The following is a 20671-nucleotide window of genomic DNA, read 5'->3' as shown; positions in this document are numbered from 1 at the left end:
CACTATGCAGACCAGGCTGGACACAAACACTCTCAGAGATCAATCTGCCTACTTATGCCTCTTGAGTGCCGGGATTAAATACTTGAAATACCATGCCCCAGCCCACTCCTGACTTGAAGTCATTTATTTTGAATGAAATACATTTAATATGCAAGTGAAAGAATGCTTTACAGAGGTCTAGATTTAGAGGGGCCTTAAAAATACTTTTAGGGAATGGAGAGAGATGGCTCAGGTTTCAAGAGGAATTAGCTGTTCTTCCAGAGACCCTAGGTCTGAGTCCTAGAACCCATTTGGCAGTTCACAAAGGTTTCTAACTCTAATTCCAGAGAACCCTATGCCCTTTTCTGGTTTCCATGGGCACCAAGTAGTGAACAAACATATATATATATAGGCAAAACAGTCATATACATGTAATAAAAACAAACAAAAACCACTTTTAACATCTTTCAAACATCTCTAAGACAAATACCCTTACTATGAGTTATAAACCTTACTACTATTAACTAAAGAAGACATCTTTAGTTACCACTAAGCTATAATTTCTAATTTTCATGGGCCCCAGAAGCATTTAGTTTACTCATAAAGTCAATGAAGCCTATGTGAACAGGCCATTTTGATTAGTTAATTTTCTTCTTTAAACGAAATGAGAGTAAATCTTGTGTGAAGTAAAGCTAAGACCCAAATCCAAACTATTGAAAATGGCTAACTCAATGTCTCTTAGTAGTGTGGGTACCATAGAAAGGAGCCAGGTTTCTTTTGAGTGAACTGCCCCTACTGCTTGCTCTCCTCGAGGCTTGTTCCTCCTCCCTGCTTTCTCTTGTTACTAACTAGCTTAGAATTTTCAATCATGTGGGTCCAAACACTGATGAATATAGTCAAGTGGAACTGGACCGCTGTTCAGCTGTGGAGTTCCCCAGGGTCTCAGGTGCAGCCTGTTTCCCAATGCCCTCATAAGTGAGGCACCTTTTCTTACTAAAGCAAACCCTGAAATGTCAGATGAAATTGCATCTCTGTGCCTAGATAAGCTAGAGAAGGAAACAGGATGATGGTTATTTATGAATTTCATGATTTAAATGTGAACCAAAACCACTTCCTAAGTTTTTGTCTATCTTTATCCTCACAGAGAGAAACAAATCCCTTGTCCTCAGTTTTTACAGGAATCTAAATTCACATGGATAAGTAATTTATTGAGAGAGGCTTGAAGCATTTTCTCACCAAGATTAAATTTCTTCTACTTTCTGAGATTCTTCTGAATCTAGAAAAGGCTTTCTGAGAGGATGGCAGTGTAAGACGTCAGGAAAAAGTATCTACAACATATTCACATTAAGAAATCAAATCTGATTGCTCTATGTAGAGTGTAAAATGTATCTATAGAATAATACAGAAACTGATGTCATATATAGAAATTAGTCATGTACTTACTGTTTGAGATTTCTTCTTTTTCTTTTTCATTGACCTGAAAAAGCCTTGCTTCTCCTTTTCTTTGAGTTGATCAGAATGACTAATATTTTCAGGACTTTTCCTAAATGAGAGGACAATTTTATCATATGGATCTTTGAATCTCTTGCCACTGTGTGACAAACATAATGAAAACTGAAAATGTGTCATACCAGATTCAATCAGTCATGAAAAATCGAGCCCACAGGTAAAGATCCTCTAAAAGGCACAGGAGGAACTAAATCTAATCAGCATGGGGAATGGCTGTTCATTGGCACAGGCTTGATCACACTAGCAATTTGAGCACTATTACAAATGATCTGTAACTGTACTTTGGAACCATTTTCCTGCTGCTGGAAGTCTCTGAATTAGAGATTCTGTAAAATACATGGCTTAGAGGATGCCTCCTCTGTAACCCTCCAAGAGAAAGACCAGAAACATTTTCAATACCTTCAGTTTTCTATTTACCTTTTAAAAGCAAGCTCAATAAGCTTATTATTAGTAGCTTGTCAAGTTACTAAACATAAAAAAATCAATGCTGTTATAGAAACATTATAAACAGAAGTAAAATTTGCACCAAACTGAAAATTTCCTATTTATTTATTAAACCCTTAATGTATTACACCTAAATAAAAGTACTCAAGGAAAACATGTAGACACAATGAATGCTCTAACACAGTATGTTGGGGAGGAAAGGAGAACACTTCTACCTGAAAATACTAATGTTAAAATTGACACCACAGGCCGGGTGGTGGTGACCACGCCTTTAATCCCAGCACTAGGGAGGCAGAGGCAGGCGGATCTCTGTGAGTTCGAGGCTGGGCTGGACCGACAGCCTCCAAAACAATACAGAGAAACCCTGTCTCGTAAAAACAAAAAACAAACAAACAAAAAAATTGACACCACAGATAACACTAGGTATTTCAATAAAAATAGGAAATAAGGCAGGTATGGTGGCATATGCCTGTAACACCAGCATTTAGGAGGCTCACACAGAAAGAGCAAGTTGAAGGCCACTGAGGCTATCTGCTAAAACTGACCGTGAAACAAAAACACACTTTCCAAAAATAAAAAATCCTAAAAGAGAAGAAAAAAAGAAAAAGAGGGGTGGTGGTGGGGTGTGTACAGAGAACATTCTGGCTTTTGGCTTACAACTGAACTGGTATTATTCTTGAAAAAACACATATTTGCATATTCCCTAAAAATAAGAGTGGTAGCATTGTTGAAAGTGAGTTAATTTATATTCATGGTTTCAGAATACCATATCAGTGAGTGATGAAGTGATTATAATATCTAAGAAAATATGAGCAAAGCAGTACCCAGCTTATTTTATTAAAATATGTAATCCAGAAAACTTCTAAATAAACCATTACTGTTTGCATGGCAGAAAACACAATGAGGCTATTAAAAACAAATCACATTTTCAAAGAATATTCACTGACATGAAAGAATATTTAAACTATGATATTAAGTAAAATATAATGATTTCAAGTTTTCTACATCAGATAAGTCCAAGTACACGACAAGAAGGTATATAGGTTATAACATGAACTTTCAGTATTACTTGTTTATTTAATTTTTGAAGATGTATTTATTTTATGTGTTTGAGTGTTTATTCTGTTTGTATTTATGTGTACTACCTGTGTGTCTGGAGTTCACAGAGGTCAGAAGAGGGTATGAGATTCCTTGGAACGGGAGTCATGGATAGTTGTGAGCCACTGTTTGTACTGGGAACCAAACCTGGACCCTTTGCAGGAACAATGATTTTCTCAACTCCTAAGCCATTCCTCCAGCCCCTAAATGCACTTTTTAAAATGCAGGAAGAAATTACAATAAAAATCTTGGCTAGAGATGTGGCTCAGTGGAAGAGCACTTGTGCAACATTCACAAGACCCTGGATTTCCATTGCAAGCACGGGGGAACAAAAACAGGCATATGCTTGTATTCCTAACTATGACTAATGTGGGCGGATCACTGTAGCACATGTGTTTGAGAACAGTGGGTAATGAATCAATATTTGCCCTTCTCAAAAAAGACCCGCCCATTCATTTAAAAGCTCTATCTATGCATTAAAGTTATCGATATTCTTAATTTCCAAGAACAAATACATACTATAAGTCACCAACAAAGAGTTATGCAGCACAGACTATTTTAGGGTTGGGAATACAACCCAACTGGTGCTGATGGAGCTAAATTGGTGGAATGTGTACCTAGCATGCACAGAGCCCTGTATCTGACCCCAGAACCACAAAACCCACACATGATGGCACACAGGTGTTCTTGAAATCCACTAGAACTTGCGATTGTAAGCATCAATTCATAAGTTCCAAGTTCTGAAGCACAAGTTCTATGATTCAATTCAGCCACACTGTAACTAATTTGGGAACTGAGAACAGTGCATTTCTAACTTTGAAAGCTAGACGGTTTAGATGTGGTTGCATGGGTGCAAATGGGATGGTGGAAAGTTACAGGTTCTCTAGATGCAGTTGATGTATGGTTGGGGAAAAATACTCTCTTCATGAATGAAATCTCAGGGGCCAAAATGGCATTAGAGCAGAATTCTAGTGCTAGCAGGAATGGAAAGAAGGCTGGAGATGCCACTCCTAGGAGGAAATAGACTGCTGCCTGGAAAGATAAAAGCCTAGCCAGGTGGAGTAAAGAACATGCAAGTGAGACACTGGAGAAGTTGAGTGTAAGAAGAGGAAGGGGGCAGGAAACAGTTCAGAATTTGCACTTTGGCATTGCAAAGTTGGTTCTGGGAAACAGAAGATGAAACAAAGACACTTCCCAGGGCCTTTAAGGCACTGGATAAACTACAGTCCAGGTAGGGCAGGAGGAATGAAGACTTAAAAATTTTCAAGCTGAAGCAGTACTGAGATCTAGGCAGGGAAAGACTCTAGGGGACACAAGAAAAAACGGAAATAAATTACCATTGAACAAGATGAAAACTAGGACCGGAGCATGAATATGTTTGCATCCCAACAGACAGAAGAAACTAAGCCTGAACAAAGAAGGGGAGCCACAAAGAAAAGAACAAAGCAGAACTAAATAGAAACATATACAGGAAACCCAAAGCGAACAGCCTGAGAGAGGAAGGGAGAAGGAGAGAGAGTGGCTGTGGGGAAACACGGGCAGGCACCTGGAAAGCCGTGTGGTGCACCAAGGAGAAGGAGCCTAAACAAACAGCATTGAGCCAACCAGGTAAGAGTGGCGACTATTTCCCTATCTGGATTTGTAGCCCCTCTAATTTCACACAGTACAGTGGGCTGCTTTGGGTGCCATACGAATTTCAGAGAGGAAAGCTTTGAGAAGAGTTGTGCCTCCAGTGACCTAGCTCATCCCCTTGGGTAGTAGCTCTGATCAAAGTAGTAAGGGGAAGGACACATGACAAAGGATGAACAGGTAAGGTCTTGCACAAAACTGTGACGCCTATGTCATCTAGCCCAAGAATTATTCCCATTAAGGGAATCAAGATGAATGAGGAAACTTCAAACCTTCATTGTAATCAAGGAAGGAAGGAATTAAAACAAAAGCTGACTTAAAGTTAATCAACATTTATTTAGTATTGTATTAGATATTAGAGACAGCGAGAAACCAATCAAGGAGCTGACCTCTCACTCACACTGCTCCCAGACTCATGGTGCAGAGACAGTAGGGCTTTTGGACTTCAGTATAATCCCTCTGGGAGCACCATGGAGAGTGATTGGAAGAGGTGGGGACCATTGCTCTGACATTTCCCCTGCCATATCCCCTCCCCTGGCAGTAGCTAAAGTAGTCAGCTCTTGTGTGACACAAGAAAGTCAGCGAATGATTCTATGAGAAAAACTGCAAGGCAAACTGACAAGCTATAATGGACACAATATAATCATAACCCTGTAAAAATGCCTCATTATTATTCAAGTGAGTTTCATGGTTCTTTATTTCACCAGTTAGATTTTGATGAGTATCAATCTGTAACCCAATTTTGGTGGCAGTTTTTCTAGCCTGCTCACATACTTTGTAATTAATTTTTATTGATTGATTTGTTTGTTTATAGTAAAGTAAATGTCATGTATTTCATGAGCATGCACTCTAAATGGATACCAACGATGCACAGGATCTTCACAGGTCCATGAAATGATAGACACACCTGCTTTTGTCCCATAGCTATTGCCTGTGATCTTTCTCCCCTCTGCACACTATATTGTTAGCTGGAACCACATCTCAATCTAATGACTTCAGTACTAACTGATAAAACTGGGCAGGAAGAGGAATAAATAGCTCTCAAGTGAGGATTGAAGTGTCATCCTATTAGTAAAGATGATGCATCTGGATGTATTGTCTATTTTTCTTGTTCTTAGTTATTTTGGCTTATCTCCTATTTCTTAAGTGGGTTCTAGACAACAGAGATGGCCAGAGTAACAGCTCTGGGTGTTAAACTACAGTGTCTATTTATTGATTTTAAGTATGACATAGTGCCTTGATCTTTCCATTGCAGAAAATATGTATACTGTACAAATATTCTCTTCCCAGAAAGTAACATTATCATAGAAACATATTGGCCTGAGGATGTGTGATGGTTTAAGAACAGGATTTTACTATGTTTGTCTAATAAGACTTTTATGTTTGTGTTATAAAATGCATAGTTCTTTCAGATACAAAGAATATGGCAAACCAAAGATATCTTGGTCAAGAAAAAAATCAAGATAAGTTAAGCTTAATTAAAGATTACATCATGTTAGATGTGATGTATGAAGGAGGTGTGCCATAGAAACATTATCAGAAGGAGTAGAGAGCCAATTCATAGCTGGGAATTCTGGAACCTTCTTGGAGCACATAATAGCAATATAGAATAGGAATGATTTGATGGCATCTTAGCTAACGATTAACATTCCAACTGTACTACTGATTCTTTTCAAAACAATCTATTTCTCATTATATATACACATATATATGTATATATGTATGTATGTATGCACATATACACATCTAAAGTTCTATTCAGACATATTAGAACACATGGTTATCATACACTAGGCCCTGCATTCAAGTCCCCAAATCCAATCCAAATCGAACCCCTAAAACACACACACACACACACACACACACACACACACACACACACACACACACACACACACAAACCCCAGAAACACCAACACTGCTAACAATGTCTACCCTACTTCTGGATTTCTACTTTTGGATGAGGTGGGCATTGAGACAGAGTATCACTACATAGCTCAGGCCAGCTTTAAACTGGCAATCCTCCTGTCTCAGCTTCCCAAGTGCTGGAATTACAGGCCAGCACTACCATGCCAGACCAGTCCATACTTTCACTTAGTTTTTATCTGACTAACCTAATTTTTAAAGGACTATGCTAGTCTATAACTGATAATGTTTTAGATGGTTACCACTTCATTATGTAACAACAAAGAAAAGACAGTTCCCTCTGTGCATTTGTATCTGACACTTTAGATATTCTTCTCAGGGTTTGTCCAAGGTACACCTGAAAACGGTCAACACTGAAAACTAACAAAAGCTATATCCATTCACTTATATTTTCTACATACTAGAGAGTCACAAAGAGGCATGAAAGTTTATGAGCAAAGTTAGAAGCCAAACAATTAACACAGCTACTAATATAATGAGCCCATATGGTGTCAGATACTGTTTTAGGTGCCTTTTTCATACACTTGAATTTTTACATCACTTAAATACCATAACAATTCTAGGAGGAAAGTGCTAGTATCCCGTGTACTTGATCCATGTTACAGATGTTCAGCACCAGGCATGTTCTCTAACTTTCAAGTTTCAGTGTGTATGGAATGGGAATAGCCCCTACCTCAAAAAGGGAAACTATGAGAAGTGAGACAATGCACAGAGAGCTACAGAGTAACAGTATTCACTGTCAATAAAAGAACGAGTATGATGAAATACTTATCTGATAATAAGGGTTTTTCTTTTACATGCTATTTAATAGAAATTTTGAACTTGAAACTATAAAATCCCCCAACATATCATGTTTTCCTTCTTCTAAAGAAAGAAAGGCTTAATGTGAAAAAGAACAATAAATGTTTATCCTGAATGTCTTTGAATGCACAAATCTATAAGTAGTAAAAGGAAGAGTAAGAACAAATCAAAACACTCACCATGGATCGAATCCTGGTTGTCGTTTTGAATGATTGGTACCAGAGCTGCTATCAGATGGCAGAGAAGAAACTCGGGTAGATACGTTATTTTCATGGAAGGAATTGTCTGGTCGTGGAGATGGCACTGAATGAAGAATAAAAAAATTACTGTGGTACTTTTCTGCTTGAAGTAGTTCTAACATTATTCTACTGCATTTTCATTCACACATAGTCCTTAACTGCCTTTCTGGAACTTCTGTTTCCTGAGGGTGGAGGTGGTCCAGGCAAGTTTCCCTCCTCATTGCCTTACATGGTAACCTGCAGGGGTCAGTCATAAAGATTTCCAAACAGAAACCTGGGCTGTCAGCTGATGCACCGCAGAGCATTTGCTGACATTGTAAAACGGGACATCATTTAAAGTATGATTATTGTAGCCACCCCTTCCCCACACCATGGATTTTGACATTCTTTAAAGTTGAGACTTTTTTGTTTGTTTGTTTGTTTTTCAAGACAGGGTTCTTTGTAGCTTTGGAGGCTGTCCTAGATCTTGCTATGTAGACCAGGCTGGTCTTGAACTCACAGAGATCCGCCTTCCTGTGCCTCCTAAGTGCTAGGATTAAAGGCGTGCTCCACCACCACCCAGCTGAGTCTTCCTTATTACAGATCCAACTATGCAAAATCTATTCTTAGCCCAATATCATCCTTAACGGTATGTGTACGAGACGCATAAATTACAGTCTAAGCCCTGACAATGCAATGGTGTGCCACTTAGATCTTTAGATTATAAGGAAATTTGCCTATTTGCACAAAAATACTAATTTTCTATACATTCTCATGTAAAAATGAACAGAAATATTAACTATAATGTATTGAGTGATTTTTTGCTTTGGGGAAAAGGGTAAACATATTTTGTCAATTTCTAAAGTTGGCTGTTCTGTAAATTTCATCACAAAAGTAATATGCACATTGTATACCAAGACCAGTGACACCAAGCAAGGAAGTGCTATATGTAATGGCAGTGTTCAAGAGGCTGAGGCAGGAGAACTGCCATGACTTCAAGGCCAGAATAGGTTAGAGTGAGTTCTAGGTCATCCAGACTGGGTTACAATATGGGATGTTGTCCCAAAACAACAATATATTTGTGTATTTATACAGTGAATTACCTACATGTATTATAGCTTTTCAGGTAAATAGTTAATAGCATGATTCATTGTCACTTTTCAGGTGTTATTACTGTTATTTTACCCACCTTCTTCTGTATTTCAACTCTCCTTCCTTAAAGTGGCCCCCTCTTACATTTCTCTGATTAGATCACTTATATCCTGCTATTACCTTCTCTGCTGCTCCCTAACCTCCTATCTTGACAATGGTTCCATTTTAATTTCCTGGTTGCTGAACAGAGCACAGAGATCTGTGAGTTGGAAATGACCTAACTGCCCCCTCCCTGAGGACTAGCTCTCATGGTACCAGAAGGTACCATTCAAGTTTCCAAAGGAGGGAGTCACCAACAGTTTTACTGTAGTGATTTGAATAAGGATGGCTCATAGATTTAAATGCTTGGTCACCAGGGAGTGGCACTATTAGGAGGCGTGCCTTTGGAGTAGGTATGACTTTGTTGGAGGAAGTGTGTCATTAGAGGATGGACTTTGAGGTTTTCAGATGCTCAAGCCAGGCCTATTTCTTTTTATTCCTGATGCCTACAGATCTGGATGTAGAGCTCTTAGCTACCTCTCCAGTACCATGCCTGCCTGTGTGTCACTATGCTTCCAGCCATGATAACAATGAACTAACCTTAAAACTGTAAACAAGTTCCAATGAAATGTTCTCCGTTTTGAGAACTGTTGTGGTCATGGTATCTCTTCATAATAATAGAAACCCTAAAACAGCTACCCAGAGATAATGCCTATGAACCACATCAATGACCAGCATGACACAATAACCCCAAGGATACAGTAGTGGCATGCAGACCTTACCTGTAACCGAGGAAAACCATGCCTGTACTAGAAACCTAGGCAACTACTCAGTGCTAGTGAAGACATGGTTATTGGAGGAGAATCTGCAACTACTAATTTACTAAATCATCACAACCCCTAAAAACAATCTATAAACATTTGTCCTTATACCCACAGATAAGTGTAGTCTTCACACCTTATCAAGGAAGCATCTCTTCAAAAGATGGAGACCACTACAGAAAACCACAACCAATCAAATTACAGAGTTGTGGAGCCTAGTCTTAATAGATACATCTATAATACATTCCTGAACAGATGTTTGGAAATATTGTGGGAAAAAGGGTAAAAAGACTTTAGTAGGTATAGAATTATGAAATTTGCTGTGAGATTGTGTCTCCTAGGAACATAAGGTGCTACATCTATAAAATTTCACCAACATGCCCAAATGTGAGTTGAACAATGACAAAATGAAAGATATGCAAAAATGGGCATGGAAAAGCCCAGGAGGCCTCAACCCTACACAAAGAACTATAGGCAACTGAGGAAAGCTAGGAGCAAGAGAGGTACCAAAAACTCAAACCTGAAAACATACATACAAGTAACATATTAACTGAGCAGGTTTTATTTAGGAATATATATGTGTGTGTATGTATGTGTGTTTATATATATGCATACACATATACATGTACACAATGAAAATTAGTGAACAAAGAGAACATGAATCTGAATGAGAACAAGGTAGAATATATGGGAGGGTTTAGAGGGAGGAAAGGGAAGGGAGAAATGTAACTATAAGCTCAAAAATAAAATTAAAACAACAAAAAGTGACACCATTTCATTTGCCTCTGAATAAGAAAGAATGAACTTATTTTAGAAACATCTGTTTAGATATATTTAGAAACATCTGTAATTTTTTAAAACCATTATTTTTCTCTAGAACTTGCAAGGATCATTGAACTAACAGATGTTTCCAGGTGTTTCATTTAGTTGAAAATTTCCCTTATATTTCTGGACTTTTAAAAATTAAAAATTTCTACTTGCCAAATCTCCAAGTAGATTATGTGTGGTAGAATATTATTTTAAGGTATGTTACTTTTGTTTATGCTGTGGAATATTTGCATAATGATGTAAAAATGTGTTACTTTTGTTTATGCAGCATTTGTTTAACTATGTGAAGCTGTAATTCTTTGCCTGTCTAAAGCACCTGATAGTCTAATAAACAGCTGAACAGCCAGTAGCGAGGCAGGAGCAAGGATAGGTGGGGCTTGCAGGAAGACTGTATAAATAGAAGGAGAAACACGAATGAGAAAATGAAGGAGAAAACAAGGAGAGGAGGACATCAGGGGTCAGCCACCCAAGCACTCAGTCACTCAGCCAGCCATGGAGTAAGAAAGGAAAGTAAGATATGCCGAAGTAAGATAAAAGATAAAAGCCAAGAAGGAAAAGGTAGATGTATTAAGTAATAATAAGACTGTGTGATTTATTTGTGAGCTGGTTGGTGAGCCCCTCAAAAAGGCAAAAGAGAAAAAAAAACAACCCACTCCAATTATGAGATAAAGGAGGTGCTTTCCCAATATTAATCAATTCAATCCATTTGTAACCAAAATAGTATTTCCAAAAGTCAAAGACTAATTCACTGACTTTAAACTCTACTTCCATTTTATTCTAAAGTATTTCCTCTACTGGGCATGGTAGCACACAACTATAATTCCAGCACTTGAAACATAGAGACAGGAGGATTGAAGTCAGCTGGAGGCCAACCTGGTCTACAGTATTAGACCCTTTGCCCCCAAAGATGGGTATTTTCTACAGTCATCTGTAGAAACAATAAAGAATGGGACATTTTAGAAGAAAAACTTACACTGATGATGTTCTTACTCATGTACAAAACAACAATTTTAATTGACTTTAATCTGAATTAAAAGTCAACATGGAATGGGGAAAGTCATGAGAAGCATATTTGATGCCTAATGCTTTTCCAAAGGTAGAGCTTGGAGGAACCATAGTAGCCTAATCATTCAATATACATATATTCCTGAATAACACTTCCATATATTCTTTCGGCTTAGATTCCCAATATTAACAACTAATTGTCGGTGTACCCTCTGAGCCTAATTTCTGAACTTCTCCAGCTGTCTTTCTAAAACAACAGAAGGAACAGGAAGTCAGGCAATGTGAACTTAAAAGTCAAGGCTGTGGTTGAGTCTTACAGGCTTTGTACAATGAGCCTCCTGTCCATTTCTCCACCAAGGCACTGGGAGTCTCAAATATTTGATACTTTATCACCACATGGTTACAACATAAAGGGGTTGCCTCTCTCTGTTAACTCTCTCCTAAATTCACAGAACCTCAAAAACATCTGTCTTATTCATCTGTTTAACAACAAAGTATTTTAAAGCTATGTAAGTATTCTTGAAATTTTTTCTTTAATCCAATTAATCAATATTTATGAAGCTGTATGAGGTAGTCCCTGCCTCTCTTTGACCTTTCCTCCTTCCTTCCCTCTGAGGATCAAACCCAGGGTTTCACACATGCTAGGCAAGCACTCTATCACTGATCCCCATCTCCATCCTGAGAATTCAGAATATTCAGGATGTTCAGAACCTTGTAGAGAAACACAGAGGACCAGTGCAAAGTGGTCTGCATTGTATCACAGACATAGACAAGGGGTCATGAACGGAACAGAGAAGAAATATTTCTAGAGTAGGACAGGGAAGACTGTCGCAGTGGAGAGGTCCTTAAAGAAAATAGAAAAAACAACTGATGCCAGAAAGAGAGTAGTGTGTTTCAGGCCATGAGAAATTCAGGTGTGACTGGGAACTTGTGGGTGGAGGTAGGTGGGTGGCAGCCGGAGTGGGCTACAAGAATATGATCACAAATAGTCTGGAATTTCATCTCAGGGAATTCAGATTTTATTGTGCTACTAATATTTATTGTGCTACTAACAGAAGAGCATTGAAAGGTCTCTCAAGTTAGAGCTAAGGTATTGGAGCACAATTGTGGGGTAGTGAGGGCAATGAATGCCTGACCTATTTCTTTCTCCTGTAGTGCCATTATCTGACTGTTCTACCGAATAATTACACTTACTGGTGATCTGTGTTGTAAAAGTGAGAATGAGGGTATATATTTTTAAGTAACGCATTCTAGGCATGTCCAAATTTTTGGTATAACAGCGGCACATTATGATCTATAAAGTTGACACTCTAGAAATGCACAATGAAATTATTTTTAAAAATCTCAAACTGGGGCCCTTCCAGCCCCCAAACTCCAGCAAGCCCAGATTCAGGAAAGACATCAGCCCTTCCAGCCCCCAAACTCCTGCAAGCCCAGCTTCAGGAAAGACATCTGCCCTTCCAGGCCCCAAACTCCAGCGATCCCAGCTTCAAGAAAGAAATCAACCCTTCCAGGCCCCAACCTCCGGCAACCCCAGCTTCAGCTTAAGCTTCAGTGTCAGCATCCCCAGCTTCAGCTTCAGGAAGGAAGGAGACCAGTGGAGACGGAAAGATCCCACCAGCACCCACTGGAAGAAGAGATGGGAAGAAGACAGAATAAGAGCTCACTCAGCAATAGAAAGACCAACATGAGTCCACCAGAATCTAGGGAACCAACACCAGCAAGACCTGAAAAGCACTACATAGATGAAGTAGAGGAGACAGACCTTAAAAATCATTTTATGAAGATGATAGAGACCCTCAAAGAAGAAACGAGGAAATCCCTTAAAGAAATAGAAGAAAAAAACAAACAAAAAATCCATGAAATGGGGGGAAAATTCAAGAAATACATAAATCTCTCAAAGAATCTAAAGAGCACCAAGAAAAAACAACCAAACAAATGAAGGAAACAACTCAAACAGTTGAAGGATTGAAAGCTAAAATAGAAACAATAAATAAAACACAGAATGAGGGGATGCTGGAAATAGAAAAGCTGGGTAAACGATCAGGAACTACAGATGCAAGTATCACCAATAGAATACAGGAGATAGAAGAGAGAATCTCAGGTGTGGAAGACTCATTAGAGGATATAGAGTCATCAAGCAAAGAAAATCTCAAAACCAACAAATCCCTAACACAAAATATCCAGGAAATATGGGACAACGTGAAGAAGCCAAACCTGACAATAAAAGGTATAGAAGAAGGCAAAGAAATACAACTCAAAGGTACAGAAAACATATTCAACAAAATCATAGAAGAAAACTTCCCTAACCTAAAGAAGGATATGCCTATGAAAATACAAGAATCTTACAGAACACCAAATAGGCTGGACCAGAAAAAGAACTCACCTTGCCATATAATAATTAAAACATCAAACCTACAGAATAAAGAGAAAATATTAAGACCATCTAAAGAAAAAGGCCAAGTAACATATAAAGGCAGATCTATCCAAATAACACCTGACTTCTCAATGGAAACGATGAAAGCCAGAAGATCCTGGTCAGATGTCCTACAAACGCTAAGGGAACAAGGATGCCAGCCCAGACTACTATATCCAGCAAAGCTCTCAATTACCATAGATGGAGAAAACAAAATATTCCATGACCATGCCAGATTTAAACAATACGTATCCATGAATCCAGCTCTACAGAAAGTGCTAGAAGGAAAACCTAGATCCAAGGAAGATAACTATACTCACAAAGACACAGGCAATATATAATCCCACTTTACAAAACACCAAAAGAAAAAGGGAGGAGAAACTACACAAAATAACTTCACTAACAATAAATCAAGCACAAACAAGAATCATCAATCAATGGTCATTAATATCCCTCAATGTCAACGGCCTCAATTTGCCTATAAAAAGACACAGACTAGCAGAATGGATGCAAAGACAGAACCCTTCCTTCTGCTGTATACAAGAAACACATCTCAACATCAAAGACAGACGTTATCTCAGAGTAAAGGGTTGAGAAAATATCTTCCAATCAAATGGTCCCAAGAAACAAGCGTGTGTAGCAATCCTAATATCTAACAAACTAGACTTCAAATTAAAATCAATCAAAAGAGATGAAGAAGGACACTTCATATTCATCAAAGGAAAAGTCCATCAAGATAAAGTCTCAATTTTAAACATCTACGCCCCAAATACAAAGGCACCTACAATCATGAAAGAAACATTACTAAAGCTCAAATTGCATATAAAATCTCACACACTAATAGCAGGAGACTTCAACACTCCGCTCTCACCGCTAGACAGGACCTCCAGACAGAAACTTAACAAAGAAACAAAAGAACTAATAGAAGTTATGACATAACTGGGTTTAACAGACATCTATAGAACATTCCATCCAAACACAGGTGGACCTGTGCCACATGGAACCTTCTCTAAAATTGACCACAAAATAGGAAACATAGCAAATCTCCACAGAAACAAAAAAAAATGGAATAACCCCCTGTATCTTATCAGACCACCATGCATTAAAATTAGAATTATACAATAACACAAATCTCAAAGACCCTACAAACTCATGGAAATTGAACAATGCACAATTGCACCATCCCTGGGTAAAGGAAGAAATAAAAAAAGAAATTAAAGACTTCCTGGAATTCAATGAGAATGAAGACACAACATACACAAACTTATGGGACACTTTGAAAGCAGTGCTACAAGGGAAGTTCATAGCACTAAGTGCCCACATGAAGAAACTGGAGAACAGTCACCCTAGAGAATAAACAGCACAACTGAATGTTCTAGAACAAAAAGAAGCAAACTCATCCAGGAGGAGCAGACGCCAGGAAATAATCAAATTGAGGGCTGAAATCAATCAAGTAGGAAGCAGGAAAACATTGAGATGAATCAATGAAACAAAAAGTTGGTTCTTTAAAAAATCAACAAAATAGACAAACCTCTCTCCAAACTAACCAAAAGACAGAGAGAGAGCATGCTAATTAACAAAATCAGAAATGAAATAGGGGACACAACAATGGACTCTGAGGAAATACAGAGAATCAACAGGGCATACTTTGAAAATCTGTATTCCACAAAATTTGAAAATTTAAAGGAAATGGGCAATTTCCTGGATAGATATTACTTGCCAAAACTAAATCAAGAGCAGATAAACAATCTAAACAGACCTATAACCCCTAATGAAATAGAAGAAGTCATCAAAAGTTTCCAAAAAAAAAAAAAAAAACCCAGGCCCAGAAGGTTTCAGTGCAGAATTCTACCAGAAATTCAAAGAAGAGCTAATTCCAATACTCCTCAAAGTATTCCACACAATAGAAGCAGGAGGCTCACTGCCAAACTCTTTCTACGAGGCCACAATTACCCTGATACCCAAGCCACACAAAGACACAACTAAGAAAGAGAACTATAGACCAATTTCCCTCATGAACATCGATGCAAAAATACTCAATAAAATACTCGCAAACTGGATTCAAGCACACATCAGAAAAATCATCCACCATGATCAAGTAGGCTTCATCCCAGGAATGCAGGGATGGTTCAACATTAGAAAATCTATCAATGTAATCCACCATATAAACAAACTGCGAAAGAAAAACTACATGATCATCTCACTAGATGCTGAAAAAGCCTTTGACAAAATTCAGCACCCCTTCATGATAAAGGTCCTAGAGAGATCAGGGATAACAGGAACTTACCTAAATATAATAAAAACAATATAGAGTAAACCAACACCTAACATCAAACTAAATGGAGAGAAACTTAAAGCAATTCCTCTAAAATCAGGAACAAGACAAGGCTGTCCACTCTCTCCATATCTCTTCAATATTGTACTTGAAGTTCTAGCTACAGCAATAAGACAACAAAAGGAGATAAAGGGGATACAAATAGGAAAAGAAGAAGTCAAGCTTTCACTATTTGCAGATGATATGATAGTTTACATAAGTGAACTGAAAAACTACGCAAGGGAACTCCTAGAGCTAATAAACACCTTCAGCAATGTGGCAGGATACAAGGTAAACTCAAAAAAATCAGTGGCCCTATTATATACAGATGATAAAGTGACTGAGAAAGAAATCAGAGAAACATCACCTTTTACAATAGCCATAAACAGCATCAAATATCTGGGGATTATCTTAACCAAGGAAGTGAAAGACCTGTATATCAAGAACTTTGAGTCTTTAAAGATAGAAATCAAAGAGGATACCAGAAAATGGAAAGATATCCCATGCTCTTGGATTGGTAGGATCAACATAATAAAAATGGCAATCTTGCCAAAAGCAGTCTACAAATTCAATGCAATCCCTATCAAAATTCCATCACAATTCTTCAAGGAAAGAACAATAATCAACTTTATATGGAAAAACAAAAGGCCCAGGATAGCCAAAACAACCCTATATAATAAAGGAACTTCAGGAGGCATCACCATACCTGACTTCAAGCTCTATTATGGAGCTATAGTCCTGAAAACAGCTTGGTATTGGCACAAAAATAGGCAGGTAGACCAATGGAACCGAATTGAAAACCCTGATTTTAACCCACACACCTATGCACACTTGATTTTTGACAAAGAAGCTAAAACTATACAATGGAAAAAAGAAAGCATCTTCAACAAATGGTGCTGGCATAACTGGGTACTTGTATGCAGAAGACTGCAGATAGATCCATGTTTATCGCCTTGTACAAAACTTAAGTCCAAATGGATCAAAGATCTCAACATAAATCCAGACACATTGAAACTTTTAGAAGAGAAAGTGGGAGATACTCTTCAACGACTTGGTACAGGAGACCACTTCCTGAACATAACACCAGTGGCACAAACTCTGAGATCGACAATTAACAAGTGGGACCTCCTGAAACTAAAAAGCTTCTGTAAGGCAAAGGACACAGTCAACAAGACAAAAAGGCAGTCCACAGAATGGGAAAAGATATTCACTAACCCCACATCTGACAGAGAGCTAATCTCCAAAATTTACAATGAACTCAAGAAGCAAGTCTCTAAAACACCAAAGGATCCAATTAAAAGGTGGGGTACAGATCTAAATAGAGAATTCTTAATAGAGGAGGCTAAAATGACCAAGAGACACTTAAGAAAGTGCTCAACATCCTTAGCTATCAGGGAAATGCAAATCAAAACAATGCCGAGATACCATCTTACTCCTGTCAGAATGGCTAAAATCAAAAACACCAAAGACAATTTATGCTGGAGAGGATGTGGAGAATGGGGAACACTCCTCTACTGCTTGTGGGAGTGCCAACTCATGCAGCCCCTTTGGAAAGCAGTATGGAGATTCCTCAGGAAAATGGGAATCAATCTACCACAAGACCCAGCAATTCCACTCTTAGGCATATATCCAAATGGGACCAATTCATACAACAAGGGCATCTGCTCCACTATGTTCATAGCAGCATTATTTGTAATACCCAGAACCTGGAAGCAACCTAGATGCCCCTCAACTGAAGAGTGGATGGAGAAAATGTGGTACATTTACACAATGAGTACTATTCAGCAGTAAAAGAAACGTGTAATCTTGAAATTCGCAGGTAAATGGATAGCACTGGAAGAAACCTTCCTGAGTGAGGTAACCCAGTCACAAAAAGACAAACATGGTATGTACTCACTCATATATGGATTTTAGACATGGATCAGGATAGTGCCAGTCTGCACTTCCACTGACAGAGAGTCTGGGAAACAGAAAAGAACCTAAGAGATATGCATGGTACCCAAGAGAAGAGGAATGAGACAAGATCCTCTGAACAGATGGGGAACACGGTGAGGGGTGGGGGGGGGGTGGGAGCTGGAAAGAAGAGAGGAGAAGAAGAGGAAGAGAGAATAGGTCATGGGGGAACAGGAAGGTTGAGTTGGGGGGGTAAAATAGGGAGAAGAGGGAATCATAGGTTAGAAAACAGATCAGGCACCAGCATGACCTCTAGTGATCTAAAGGGATGATACCAACTGGCAAGCTAAGCAATAGTGGAGAGACCACCTTGAATGCCCATTCCTGATAATGAACTTGATGTCTATAACCATCCTAGAGCCTTCATCCAGTGACTGATGGAAATAGAGGCAAACACCCACAGTTAAACACTGAACTGAACCCAAGGAATCCAGTGACAGAGAGAGAGGAGCGATGAGCAAATTGGCAAAGAATGGGCTGGCAAAACCAGCAGAGACAGCTCATCTGAACAGGGGAGAGCTCTTGGACCCCAGACTGACAGCGGGGACTTATCCGGACCCCCCCGAATGTGAGTGTCACTGAGGAGGCCTGGGCAACCTATGGGGCCCTGAGCAGTGGATCAGTGTTTATCCCTGGAATACAAACAGACATCGTGTGCCCATAACACAAAGAGGGATGCTCTCTCAGCCTGGACTCTTAGAGGAGTGCCTGGACCCTACCCTGAGTATAATAACAGACTCTAGACATCCCCTATGTGGAAGGAATTGGCAATAGGGTGGGAGGCTGTGGGGGATGGGGGTTGCAGAGGAGGGGAAGGAGAAGGAACTGGGATTGGCATGTAAAACAAGCTATTTATAATTAAAATAAAAAAAGTTAAAAAAATCTCTAACTGGGTGTGTTGGCATACACCTTTTCACACAATAGCAGGAGGCAGAGATAGACAAATTTCTTTGAGTTTAAGGTCAGTCTGATCTACATATATAGTTCCAGGACAACCCAGGTCTACAAAGTGAGACCCTGCCGCAAAATAAAAATAATAATAAAAAAACCCTCTTATATGGGGCTGGCAAGATAGCAGGATAAAGATGATTGCCACCAGGCCTCATTGCATGAGATTGACCCCCAGGACCTACATGATGGAAAAAAAGAACTGAGTCCTACAAGTTGTCCTCTGACCTCCACAGTTATACCATGACATTTGTGTCCCCAGTCCAAGAATACATAGAACTTTTCAAATTCTCATATTTTATGTATGTTTATAATTTAGTGCTGAGCTGTGTTCATCACTATAAGCTACATGTTGCTACACTATGCATATGGGTGGCAGGTTAGGGATATTTTGGAGGTCAAACTGTGTTGGGCACAAAGTGACATAGGTAAATGGCAAATGAATGAATTGGTATGGCCAATATCTACCTTCAGAAGGATCATTCTGAGAACTGTTTGGATGGGTGCCTTGGAGACAGACCCCAGTCAGGGGCTCAGACAGAAGAGACAAGGGACTGAATGAAGATGGTGAAAACAGTGGTGAAGAGAACTGTTAGATGGTGGCAACACAGGGAAGAACGCTGTTGGTCTGAAGTCCACTAGAGCAGTGAAAGCATAGTGGTGGACAAGAAAGGAGACATGCTCAGCAGAAAAGAGAGGAAGATTCTAGTAAATACTCAGGGTAGCTTACCTCTGTAAAAGCTACCAACTCTCCTTGGGACAGGATCATTGTACAGATGTCGATTTTCTTTGGGAGCTGTACCATCGTCAGAGTGTGGGTCATGGTACACTCCACCCTGAGGCAGGAAACAAGGTTATAAAAGTTAAACCATGGATTGTTGATGATTGAAGCTTAGGACAAAGTCTAACCAGTGTCTAGTAATTTTTGATCATTTTAAAGGAAAACTTGGGCTTATGTCATGAAGAAGACTACTTTCTAAGTCAGTACAATTTATTTAGGGGAAACTGGGTACAGATAAACTTCAAAAGCTAGGCTGTAATGCTGCCCAGTGAATGGTCCTTACAGACCACCATAAGATGTAGCAACTCTGGTTCTGCCTCAGTGTGATGTGACAGACTTTGTTGACTCCCTACGGGAGGCCTCACTGCATCTGAGTGGATAGGGGGTGGGGTGGGGGAGGAGGGGTAATTGGGATTGGCATATAAAATAAAAAAGAATGTTTTAACAAAGAAAATAAAGATGTATCAAGTAGAGAGCTCAAACCTCAGACTTCTGGCGGGTGTGGAATGAAGAGGTGCCTTCTCTGGAGGACTCTTTAACAGAAGGTCTCGCCACAGTCATCTCTGGAGGAAGCTGTTCTCCAGGCTGCAAGTCAAACACAAAAATATTTATAGAAGCTTCCTACCCTTAGGGATGAGAACTCATCATGGTCTTCATTTAACAAGCTACAATAAAGATCATGTAGTGGCTTCAACATAACTCATTCCATAAAACGTAAGGTATCTGATGGGTGTAAAATGAAGCCAACAAATTTTAACAGGTAGAAAGTGAGATTCTCATTAAAGTTAAGGCAAGTAAGGAATGCATTAGTCTGAAAACAAATTAATTCTTTAAAACAACAAAAGAAATCACCTTTCTATCTTGACAGTT

The 20671-nt window shown here is 39.0% G+C and overlaps 1 protein-coding gene across 5 annotated transcripts in view; it reads right to left on the bottom strand.

Annotated features, from left to right (window-relative positions):
- The window catches only part of Cdkl5 (cyclin dependent kinase like 5), a 190582-nt gene that overhangs the window by 7212 nt on the left and 162699 nt on the right, over positions 1–20671 (bottom strand). For all 5 annotated transcript variants that reach the window (XM_013116385.3, XM_005074227.4, XM_040744115.1 and 2 more), the window contains 4 exons: positions 20285–20386; positions 19751–19856; positions 7566–7689; positions 1423–1522 (listed from right to left, as the gene is read on the bottom strand). In XM_013116385.3, the coding sequence (XP_012971839.1) occupies positions 1423–1522; positions 7566–7689; positions 19751–19856; positions 20285–20386 (432 nt within the window). The remainder of the gene's footprint in view (positions 1–1422; positions 1523–7565; positions 7690–19750; positions 19857–20284; positions 20387–20671) is intronic.

Source organism: Mesocricetus auratus, unplaced genomic scaffold (genome assembly GCF_017639785.1).
Source record: "Mesocricetus auratus isolate SY011 unplaced genomic scaffold, BCM_Maur_2.0 Super-Scaffold_100003, whole genome shotgun sequence".
NCBI lineage: Eukaryota > Metazoa > Chordata > Mammalia > Rodentia > Cricetidae > Mesocricetus > Mesocricetus auratus.
Note: the sequence above shows the minus strand (reverse complement) of the source record. Positions and strands in the feature narration are given on the sequence as shown.